This window comes from Sus scrofa, chromosome 2 (genome assembly GCF_000003025.6).
Source record: "Sus scrofa isolate TJ Tabasco breed Duroc chromosome 2, Sscrofa11.1, whole genome shotgun sequence".
Classification (NCBI taxonomy): Eukaryota; Metazoa; Chordata; class Mammalia; order Artiodactyla; family Suidae; genus Sus; species Sus scrofa.
In genome coordinates, this window is record NC_010444.4 from 91,855,990 (window position 1) to 91,868,517 (window position 12,528).

Below are 12,528 nucleotides of genomic sequence, written 5' to 3' on the forward strand. Positions count from 1 at the left end.
TAACCACTGCGCCACGACGGGAACTCCGAGCCATCTTTTAATAACAGAGGCATGTGACACTGAATAGCTCCAGTGGGGAGAGAGAAGCTGAGAAGGAAAATTATTTGATTTCAAAAAAGACATGGAGTTACCCTCTGGGCTGACCCATGTTATTTCAGATGATGAGTGGCTCTGGAGGTGACAAAACTTTATTGTTTTGAAAGAAATACGGAGAAAATAAATAGATTTTGTTTGCTCTTAATGAAAAAAAAAAATGTGTGTACAGTGAATTTCCTCAAGTTGGAGCAAGTTGCTTACTGTCAGCTTTGTAAATCCATCACCTATAGAGAAGCAGAGACTACAGAGCCATCTAAAGTTATGCTCCTAAATAATCCTACATGAAGGGCCCAAGAAATCGAGACAGGAAAACAAAGATCCTTTTCATGCACTTTTGGTGTTATTTTCTTTTTTAATTCCTCCTTGTCTCCCTCAAACTACCCAAAATGCTTTGCTGTTTTGTTTTGTTCTGAAGCTATCTTTGCATATCTGACCATCTTTGACAGGGGACAGGGTCTGTTTTATTCAAGAATAGTCTTGGTTTTAAGCCTTGTCACTTGGTAGGGAACTAAGGTCATCACATCTGAGTGGTTTAACTTGTTTTTATTTAAGCACTAGGAAACCCCATAGGACCCTTCAATATAGTACTAAGCATGTTTGTATATGACCAAGCCTTAATAATACAAGAAATCTGCTGGCAAAGGAAGATGATACCTTTTATCTGTATGAGATCTTAAACACTAAAAGTTGATTTAATTCCATATTACCCTTGGATATCCTTCTCCAAGGTGGTTCAATGCATTCCATATAAGTATGGAAAACTTTTAAAGTACGCTTTTCTGTTTGAATGTCAATGACTCAGATTGTCATAGATGTGATTGCATTCAGGTCATTGCACCCGCATAAACTTTTGCACCCAAGAATCCATTTCTAAATACCTGGAATGTATAGAAACTATTTTCCACATCGAAAAGTCAGGAAAGGATGGAAATAGTGAAAAATAGGTTCCTTGTTATTGGAGTGTAAAGTGCTAGAGAGAAGGACTTCAGTAAGAGAATTAAAATCTTTCTTTTAATTTTAGTACTACAGTACTGAAGTCCTACAGTATCTCAGGTATATTAATCTAATCAATGACACTACAAATTTCTGGATTGCTAACATGGGGTATAAAAGAAAGTATACTTTGAACCCTACAAAAAGGAAAAAAAAAAAAAACCCAGTAGATTTTGGGATAGTACTGTTGCTGATTTAACAACACCATAGGTATACTCCTTTTTGTTAACTTCCTTGTTGTTGTTGTTAACTTTGCAAAATACCAGGAAATGGGAATTGCTATATGTTTACAATTTGAACTCACATATATCAGAGCAAGGATGAATTCATTATCTTTTCTTGGAATAGTGTATTTATAGAGTTTGACACAAAGAAAAATAGCTAAGATTCTACAACTCAGAAGAATCAAGAGATACTGCAGTAACATAAAATTGACTTTTAATGTTTGTTTACCAGTTCATTGTATCTTACAGAAAATGAAAACATTTTTTTTTTTTTTTGGTAATACAGATTGGTTCTTCTCCTCAGATTTATACTCAATAGGTATTAAATGCCTTTAAATACTGACTTCCTTTTAATCAGGTGGCTTAATGACTTTTGTGTTTTTCATCTCTTTTGTTGTACATCATTGCTACACTGGCAGTAGTGAGCTATGATACAGTTGACTCTTAACAAAACCGTGTCAGTTATCCGTCGATATTTTTGATGTTTTCTGTTCTGAGAGCTGATGCGTAATTCTCTTTTCATCCTTCTCTCCTTAGTGGTCAGCTACTCCATGAGACCACTGTATTCTTTGGAGCACTGAAATCAAGAAACCCAGTATGGCTGCCAGCAACCAAATTGGAATCTCCTTTGAGTCTACTTCTAATTGCCAAAATAATAAGCAACTATATTATTGCATAAAATAAAACTTTAACAGGTACCTGCCCCCTTTCCATGAGAGAAAGTTTAAATGTACAAATACCATATTTGACTAGAAATTACTGTGATGAAATATGGCAGCAATCATTAAAAGATGGCTTCCAGTGTTAAGGTGACTAACTTGTTTTCATTCCTGTGCTATCTTCTATATGATTCATTTCTTTTTGCTTAGGTTTCCACATGTTGGTGTGTTAGTGAAATATGCAGATGTACTTTGTTCCTTAAATGGGCCAAGTGTTATTAGGGACAGAATGATCAGAACAGAACAAGATTTCCTAACTTAAGACTCCCATCTCATCCCTCTGCTATTCTTGGTAACCAAGCCTGAGGAGCAATTTCTGAACTAGCCAGTGTTGTACTGACTTTCTGTTAGGAATTGTGTTAGGCCAACCTTTCTTTTTCAGACGTGCTCAGTGAGCGATCTTAATGAAATAGGAAAAGTAGATATTTGGTGAAAAATGGCAAAATAAGAACATTAAAAAGAAATCCTTATTCAAGGAGAAGTCTAAAAGAGTATGGGAATTCTGATCTTTTTGGGGAAGTCAGAAGATAAAAATTCTGCCCAGCAGTATTCATTTTATTAAGATATATATATATATATATTTGTTTGTTTGTTTGTTTAACAAGCGTGGAAAAATGGTGTGCCGTCAGTATAGATTTTATCAGCTAACAGTCATTCCAGAGATTTTTGATCAGCACCAATTCCTATACTAGTAAGTATTCAAAAGTTAAGAAATGCTCCTATGCTTAATATTATAAAGGTAGAGTTCTGCAGCAGTAACTGAAAATTATATATCTGATTCAATAGAAATTTATTTCCACTTGCAATTCCAATAATATTGTTGTAACGTGGGTAGTAATCATTCAAGTATGGGCTTCCTCCGATGACCTAACCCCCATATTTAAGGTACTAGAGTCACTATTTTGGAGATAGTTCCTCTTTAAATAATATTTTCATTTTATCCTATACCGTTTAGGTATTTTTAATTTAGAAATTTGAGTTCTATTTGTATCAGCAGTGTTTGAGTTAACTCTCACAATCTCTTTGGATTTATATTTTTGAAGTTTGCATATATATCCAACCTAGTGTAAAAATGTGCATGCATACATTCTCCTCTTTTAATATTAAAGCATCTGAAAATTTACAGATATGCTTTTGATAAAAGAGATAATATACTTTAATTTACAGTATTCTGTCTAGATAATGTATGAATATAGTTATGGTTTCATGGACTTCCAATTGTTCTATACCTTCCACACACATAACTCTACATTTTATAGAGTGAATTTATTAGAGTTATTACAGAGCTTTGAATGCAACCACAATCAATTCAGGAAACAGATTTATTTGCTCATGTTCATGGGAGGAAAATCTACATAAAAACATTCATGAAAGCATACCAGCTATGTCATACTTGGATTATTATACTAAATCCCATTTATTAGAACTCATTGTGAAACAATGGGAAACCATGAAATGTAATTTGAATACAAATATTGGTCCCTGTGGGGTCTCAACAGTCATAAAAATATAAGAAAACCGAGCTTTATTTAAGAGTGAAGCTGCTAATGGGGAAAGTTGTTTTTTCTGAAGCTGGTCTTACCTTGCTTTTAAAACCCTGAAGATTTTAGTGTAAACTCTTTGATGACAGCTTCAGCATTTCATTTAAGCCTAATGATGATCAGCAAGGAAAGTGGCATAACTGACCACATTTTCTATATGGAGAAAGGTTTAAAACTACTTTGTTGACTTTTTTCCCCAAACACAGGCACTAGTTGGGCTTTCTAGTTTGTATACAAACAGGAATAATAAGAATTTTGAAAGTTGGGTTCTTATTTCTTGGTGAGGCAAGTGTATAGTTATTCATTCCTTTTATGATTTAAATTTTTTCACGTAATTGTAAATAAGAAGGAAATATTAAATACTTTAAAGTTATTTAATAGGACAATAACATTTCATAGGCTAACATAAAATCAAGCTGCTAAATTTTACAATTTTTCTGTCCAGCAGTTTATCTATATAACTGCCCTGAGTAAATGCTAAATGCTGCTTAGCAAATGACCCTTAGAATTTAAATAGAACTCAGTAAAGCTACTCAAAAGATAAAACAATGCTTCTCAGGCCTGTGTAATTTTAATTAGAAGAAGGTAGGAATCTCTCATTGGTTAAATATTATTGGCTTATTTTAGTTTCATGCTTCGTATAAATAGGGTCATTAAGAGGTTTTGACTGTGCTTGTTATTAATGCATTGGAGTCCATATGAATTTTTGTTTGTTTGTTTTTTGGTCAAAAAGGCAGGATTTTAAAGAGAAAAATATTCTGTCTATTGGAGACTTGAAAGATTGACTTTTAGAAAAGTGTAGATTGTTCCCTTGTGAAACTAAGTTTTGTGCCACCTCTCACAATCTCAGTTTATGTAAAGAAGCCTGTATTTCAAATCTGCTGCTCAAATTTGCTTATTATCATGCATTTCAAAATTGTACAAATGTGTAAAACTTGTGCTTGTGGCAGCTGCTGCTCTGAGTAGCTTTACTTTCCTGCATTTAATCCTAGCGATCCTCAAGCTATATTGCATGCCCCGCTCATGAAAGGATACTTGGTTGGGGTGATGTAGCCTAAACGGTTTGGCTCTAAAGCCTCCTTATGTCATGTTTCCCTTAAAATTATATTAATTTATAATATATATTGAATGATAGCTTTACAAAAACAAATTAATGAATTGGTCTTTATGAAAATGACTCTTTACAGTAAGTAAAAAAGGGTTCATCACAGTTTTGGTAACTTGCATGAGTTCATATTGAAAAAGAAACCTTTCACATGTTCTTAATGACTTTAAAACTGCCGTGCTCTAGGGGCACGCTCAGTTGTATGCTCTGAAGCAGTAGACACCATACAGCTTATGCTTTTTGTCTGGGAAACCCACAAAGCGCACTGCAGCCTCCGTTGGACTGCAGCGCCTTCTTGGCCTAGAGATGGGGTAGCGGACGCTGCCGTCCGCCAGCCAGCCCGCATCGCAGCGGTCATATCCCAGAAGTTTCCAGGCAGCGAATATCTGGCCCACTTTTGCAATCTGAGCACCATCATTGAGACAAGCTTGCACCGCCTCATCGTAGGTCAGCTTGGTGGGGTGGATCAGGTAGTAAAACCGGCCTGCAGAGGAAAGGAGAGATGGTCAGTGGGCCTGTCCGTGGCTGAGCCCCACAGAGGAGGATGAAGCCCCGAACAGAAGCTTTTCTCCACAAAGGGGGATGCAGAGCAGTATCTGTCAAGCTCCTGGAATGTAGGACTGTCAGTGAAAGAGAGTGACCCTAGGTCTCTCTCCCTAAATTAGTTTTTTCCTTGCCCCTTAATATGTGTTCAGACATGCCCTTTTAGAGCTGGGAAAAAAAAAAAAAAAAAAAAAAAAAAAAGAAAAGGGAAATGACAGATGCGGTTTCTCTTAGCTAATTAGTGGCTAAAAGGGCCCTTCTGTGGCACTAGAGAAGGCTGAATTCCATGTTAAAAGCAAGAGCTATTTAAATTCTAGCTGTAGCAAGACTGAACCCCAGCACAAGTTTCTGGAGAGGCAGAATTTGAATGTGAAAGGATCAAAACACATTCCTGACAGAAAAGTCCATTTAACAAAAAAATCAAAAGCCCTCAAGTCCTTTTCATTACAGGTATCAATAAGACATTATTCTTACTCAAAGACTACAGTATGAGAATGCAAAACATACAGGAAGTCACTTGCCATAAATAATACGGACTCAGAATGTGAACCAAAGTCTGTTCACTCACTGTTTATTTTCTGCCAGCTTCCTCTGTGGGAGCTCTGACACCTGACGGTTTCCGGATTTCACAAAAAAGAGCGAGTTAGTCTCAGCCACATATGGACTAATGTTAATGACTGAGATTCCTTCAGTTCATATTAAATGTGCATAAAATGTATATGATAGGACATCAACTGACTGAAGTGATGCATACCCATCAGCGAAAGATTTTCTCAGACTTTTAGTTTCAGGTAGAATAGAATCAGACTCTTAACCTGACTGTACATTGTAATGTGTTATCACCCTGTCCCTCATTAAATATAGACTATTAGACTATATAGACTATTAAATATAGATTATTAAATATGGACCATTGAAGCCTAAATTAATGCCAGTTCTTTCTAGACTAAGAGGATGGGATTTGGAGAAAGAGTAGAGGTCACTGGAACAGTAGAGGTCCCAGACACAGCTGAGATCTGGTATTGCTGCGGTTGTGGTGTAGGCCAGCAGCTGTAGCTCCAGTTCAACCTCTAGCCTGGGAACCTCCATATGCTGCCGGTGTGGCCCTAAAAAGCAAAAAAAAAAAAAAAAAAAAAAAAAAAAATCCTATCAGGTAGTTGCAACAAAGGCCATACAGCCCACAAAGCCATAAATTACTGTCTGACCCTTTACAGAAAGTTTGTGATCCCTGATCCCTTGTTTTTTCCCCAGGGCAAGACACCAGACCTAAAACACAAAATAGTGGGGCCAAGGCTTGCCTAATCGGCACAGTAACACAAGGCCTCACTCTTCATTTAATGCTCTACTATCGTCATTTTAAAATTCTTAATTTTTGAACAAGGTGCCCATATTTTCATTTTGCACCAGGTCCCACACATTGCATAACTGGTTCTGGATGGAGCAAGATAGGGTTGGGATCTCTCCCTTCCGTTTTTGCCTCCAGTGCTATTTCTACTTAATTTCCTTGCAAAGCTCTCTTTATCCTGAGCTTTCTGTTTATCCCAAGCTTTGGCGATCATCTGTGAATATACTGACATTGTAATTGAGAGAAGGAGAGAAGCCATCCTTATTTCAATGGAGAGATCTATATCTCATGGAGGGCACATGATGGCAGCAGCATCTTGGGCAGTAAGAAAAAGACTCCCTGCAACATGACAGTCAAACTGTTTCATAATAACAGTTGGATGCAATAAAACCTAAGGATGATGGAAATATGTACTTTTGCTCGATGTCTCTGGATTTTTAAAAATTATGACACTGAAGAACTTCTTACATCTGGAGCAACACTTCAAAGCTTTTTTTTAAGTAGATAAGATTAAAAGTTTAACGTCGTATCTTAGTACGTATTGGTCTGTGGGATAGGAAACGAGGCAGTGTGGTTAATATCTTACCATTGAAGTTGGATGTAAAACAGAAAACATCATATCTGCTTTTATCTTTGTCCCAAAACCCGTAGTTCCTGACGCCGGGCACTGTGTTCTGGCCTCCACAGGGTTCTCTCGGTTTTGTGATGGGATATTGCACAGACCCATCACTGAGCCAGCCAGCGTTGCACCAGTCCAGCCCACCCCGCCAGGCATCATACAGCTGGTCGAAGGAGGCAATCACAGCATCCTGGTCCAGACAAGCCTGCTGTGCTTCATGAAAATTGAGGTTGTAGCGCCCCAGTCGTGGAAAATAGGGGAATACCACACCTGGCCAAGGGAGAAGGCAAGGAATTGTTAGTGGCACAAAAAGTAAGAACTGTAAGCAGATCCCACTTGATGGGGAAAGATATAGTAAGCTCTCCATCAGATGAAGTACCAGTTTTTGTTCAACTTAGTTTTCTCATGGTCCCATTTCTTTTCAAAGAACCTCTCAGCTCTGAGCATCTCACAATTAGCCATGCTTTCTGGGAACTTCAGAGATTTACCTCTTTTGCTAATAGCTCAGCTCAAGCCTCACAATTCTCCTTTTTGGAACGATTCATCCACAGATTATAGTTTCCATGTAGTCCTCCCTGAGAATCTACCTTCTGCGCATCTAACAAAAACCTAGTAAAGCAGTCTTATTTCACACGAATAAGCTAGTTTTTTTATAGCGAAGCACCTCCATAAAAAGCACTGTGGGCTCTCTTCCCTGTTTGAACTTTTGTAGCTCTTACTCTTACTTTTTTCTAGCCTTGAACAGTGCAATGAAAATAAGGGCTTTCATTTTTAAATATTTCCATTACTGTTTTTCAGCTTCCATATTCATAGATTGCAAACTGAAACTAAGCTTTTAAAAACATGTTTATTGTAAATAGAAAAAGAAAAGCCTCCTGACGGTTGTCTTGTTCAAAGTAGGTACAAAATGCATGTCTGCTGATTAAGTAAAGCCCAAGAATTAAAATTAAGTAATTTAGAGGACAGAAACCCTCAGTAACTGTAAACTTTGTGTCTTGGCACTTGACTTTGGGAAGCTGCAACAGCTTTCCAAAGTCTTTCTTTTGGTCAATAATCATGGGAGGTGATTGAGCTTTCTCACGGCTTTCTGCAGCTTCTTTAAAGGATAAGGGTTACATCATGAGAAAGTAAAATGGTATCATTTTGTTGGACTTAATGAAGGACGACAGCATCAAAATGTCTCCCCTACTGTTGCTAAAGGACAATTTCAAGTGATTATTCAAGGCTTTGCCTTGGTTTTTTTTTTTTTTTAATATCATTAGAAATAATTCATATTTTATGTGGAATGTAAGAATTGTCCGACTGACACAGTAATTTGGTGGATTTTACCAAATGGGCTCCTTTATGAGTCTGCAGACCCTATTCAAGGCGGATGCACAATTCGCGAAGAGTATAACCAGTACACAGGAAATGTTTTCCTTTATAAATTGTCTTGGAAGACTCTACGAGAAGAAATTTCAATAGCCTAAATCAAGTCGCGTCCACTGAAGGCCTCTGCAGGACACATTTGTCCCCCAGGGGCAGTCCAGCTGGCACTGTCCACTAGAGGCTGAGATCCAGGAAGGCTTCCTGATCCCATCCTGCCATCTCAGGTTCTTGGCTGAGGGATCTGTACACTGAATCAGAGCCAGAAGTAGGGAGGAAAAGACTCTCTGGGTTGTCTTTGCCCCCCTGCAGTGATGGAGTGGGGGTGGGGAAAGCCTGGAGAAGGCTCCTTCTAAGAAGGACAGGGTGCCTGGGCATCCAGCTAAGGACCCAGTCAGCGCTGGGAAGGAGCTGCTATAGTGCCTCCTGTCCCTCAAGCCTTCATCCTCTTGCTATAGCACCCCCAGGAAAGCTGATGAAAAGGAAAATATTTAATTTATCCAGTAGAGATTTCTTTGGCAGCTAGACCTTATGTGAGAGAAAAATCACAAAGTATCTAAACCTAAATTCAACTCTTCAGGTTGAATTCCATTTCCCAAATGGCTCAAGATGGTAACAGCAGAGTATGTAGGATATTTTATAATCATTTTAAAGACCTAAAGACTGCCTTTGGTGGACTCCCATAGGTACTGGGAAAAGTTTTTCTCTAGTAATTTGTCCTTGATCAACCATTGAGTTATGTTTGATTCAGTTCCAAATCCAGTGTAATGTATTTTTGAGTTCCTTTCAAGTTTAACATAATTTCATGCAACATTTCTCAAAGTGAAACCCTATATTAAAATTTCACTCTTTTTCAATTGTAAGAATAAATGGTCAACTTATAGTAACTCAAAAGATTTACTTAGCATATTTTAATAAATGTTTGATGATGCTGGACAGAACACATTTCAAGTAAATCAAGATCAAGTTCTATGTCTCCACCAGTGTTTTAAAAGTTTCACTGCATTGTACATTTGGTACACACATTTCAACAATCAGATGTTTTGTACAAGTAGGGGCATTTCTGGAACTACATGTTTGTTAGTATTTATTTACTTATTTTACTTCCAGCTAGTTAAGATTTCAACATCTAAGACCAAAATTGCAGAAACCTTCTTGGCTCTGTGGAAAACTATGCAATTCCTACAGCTGAATTATGGAACAAATGGTGATTGCTTTCATCTGCGGTTACAAAAATAAGAAAATTTAAGCTTTCATGGGTGAGAAATAAGGGTATTATTATTTTCCAAGTATGATTATTTTATATTTATATGTCAAAATGTAATCAAAAGCTCTTTACTTTTCCATGAAGGGCTGGTATGCATCACTACCAAGGGGATTTATTAAGGCTGATATATCACACCACAGTATCAAATGATGTGAGTAGTGAATCAAAATATGTTTTAAAAACACATTTTTTAAGACTTAATTGCATAGTCCAATTTATCCTAGTTGTTGGCAAATATTAATCTGTCAGACATGGAAAGTATTTTTTTTTTTTTGGCCATACCCATGGCGTATGGAAGTTCTCAGGCTGGGGATAAAACCTGCAGCACAGTAGTGACCCACGCCACTGCAGTGACAATGCCAGATCCTTAACTCACTGCCCCAGAGGGAACTCTGAGGTTTTCATGTCATGGTACAAATAAAACTAAAGGAAATTTCAATCATTCCATAAAATAAATATTTTTAGTAATAAAGATCATGTAGCCCAAATTTACCTTCCTCAGTGCCTTTCATAGTGCCTCTCAGTACTATGGACATATCTAAAATTAGTTCTCTGTTTCTCAAGTTCTCAGACTGTATTTTTGTGTATTTGGCCCTATTTTCATCAATGGAAGACCAATACAGTGGAAGATTAGAAGAACGAATACCATGTTTTTCTTATCTATATCTTCATATCTTGCTGTGTTCATATAAGGCTTTCCTCTGGCTAGGTTCTATTTCTATAATATGGGTAATTAGTAGTAATCAGAGGGCTTTACTCTATTCAAGATTCTATATATTAAAAAATTGCATTTCCGGAGTTAATTCTAACTCAGTCTTTCAAAAGAGTTTATAATTTTTTTTATCAGTGTTATTTGAAAAACAATTCTTAAATCACAACTGAGAGCAAGGCATTGTGCTCAGTATTCTAAGATACCTTGAGTTTGTGGTGTGGCCTCTTCCTGAAAAGAGACTATGATTACACACGCACACACACACACACACACACACACACACACACACGCACGTATCTGAATCCAAGACAGAATAAAATCTTACATATACAAACCATACACTATTGGCATCTTAAGGAAGAACGATCTTTTTCCTAATTGGAAAAATTCTTTGAAGGACATAGTATTTAATCTGCTATTAAAGGGCCAATATGATTAAAGACATTGTACAATTACAGTTAGAAAGGCAACTTAATCATGACATTTAAAATGATAGGCTTGGAGTTCCCATATCATGGCTTAGCAGTGACTAGTATCGGTAAGGATTCGGCTTCTATCCCTGGCCTTGTGCAGTGGGTTAAGGACCTGGCATTTCCATGAGCTGTGGTGTAGGTCGAAGACGTAGCTTGGATCTGGCATTGCTGTGTCTGTGGCCTAGTCCGGCGGCTACAGCTCTGATTCAACCCCTAGCCTGGGAACCTCCATATGTCTTGGACTGCAGCCCTAAAAAGACAAAAAAGACAAAAAAAAAAAAAAAAGATAGGCTTCCCTGGTCTTATATATGCATGTTACAAGATTGACAAGGAGCTTGAATGGAACTTGCCTGACTGGTAGATGGTTTCATGTAAGGATGTAATTGATAATGAAAAAAAGTCACAACCTGGAATAAGAGCTAATAAATGGTAACCACAAGGTATCTCTCATGCTGCATAGGGTTTATTATAGCCTTCAAACTCTAATGTAGATAACTGCTGCACCTGGAGAATCCATCCCAGACTGTGTGGAAATTATCCAGTTCCTCACAATGCCCATCCTTAGATTAGCGGTCAATATTCCTCAGACTTTATTTTATAATGGTACCGTGGCTATCTTCCAAAATTTTGTAATTTTATTTTAAAATATAATTCGTATCTCATGTTGAAGTATATACAGATAAAATCCTGAGGTTTTCTTGAAGATTATCCAGTGACAATAGGTGTAAATAAAGCAAAATAAGATATAATTGGCTATGTCATGACATTTTTTGAGGCTGAATGATGATGTATGGAGATTCATTACACTAGTTTTTCTACTTTTCCAAGTGTTTAACATTTGTTGTAATTAAAGTTAAAAATTTTTATCCCATCCTATTGCCAAGTTGAGCCTTAAAGCAGTCAAGCTGGATGCTAGCTGTAGCATCCGTTGTTCACATTTGGGCCTTTGAAGAGTTCCTTCCTTCTACCTGTGATGCTGTCTTTCCTGCTTTCTCATGTTCTCTATCCTTAGAAAGAACCAGATCCCCCTTTTGTGATCTAACTCAAGTGTCTCTTCCTTTAGCATGCTTTCAACAGTCCCTCCATTGCGTGCAGACTCTTGTATTTGAAAGTATAAATTTATTGTAGCAAACCTGACTCACCTATAAACTATTTACTGAGTGCCGACTTTGTTTTTGGCATTTGACTGCATTCAAGTAGATCCTATTTAGCACGTGAAGACAGACAATTTTGCAAATATTTACAAAATGAAATATGATTGGCATTATAATGGAAATCTGTATACAGTGTTCTTTGAATATCATAGCTGGCGGAGGAGGGAGAGCTCAGGGTAGAGTTGGTCTTTGCTTTTATTCTTAAAGGATTGTTATTTTCTTCAGTTGTTCAGAAATGGATTCATATATGTCATATTAAATATTGAAAATGCCATTTATTTCAAGGCAGAACCTCTGGTGAATGGCTGCTTCTGCAGTACATGAGAAAGATGGAAAAATGCTCTCTGCAGTGAGGGGGATTTGAAACTGCCA

The 12,528-nt window shown here is 37.2% G+C and overlaps 1 protein-coding gene across 5 annotated transcripts in view; it reads right to left on the reverse strand.

Moving 5' to 3' along the window:
* HAPLN1 (hyaluronan and proteoglycan link protein 1) overlaps positions 1,506-12,528 on the reverse strand; it is a 77,991-nt gene continuing 66,968 nt past the window's right edge. For 4 of the 5 annotated variants that reach the window (XM_005661538.3, XM_005661539.3, XM_013994962.2 and 1 more), the window contains exons 4-5: positions 7,153-7,455; positions 1,506-5,162 (exon numbers count right to left, since the gene is read on the reverse strand). In XM_005661538.3, coding sequence (XP_005661595.1) covers positions 4,873-5,162; positions 7,153-7,455 — 593 coding nt within the window. In that variant the 3' untranslated portion in view covers positions 1,506-4,872. 5 annotated transcript variants of the gene reach the window in all.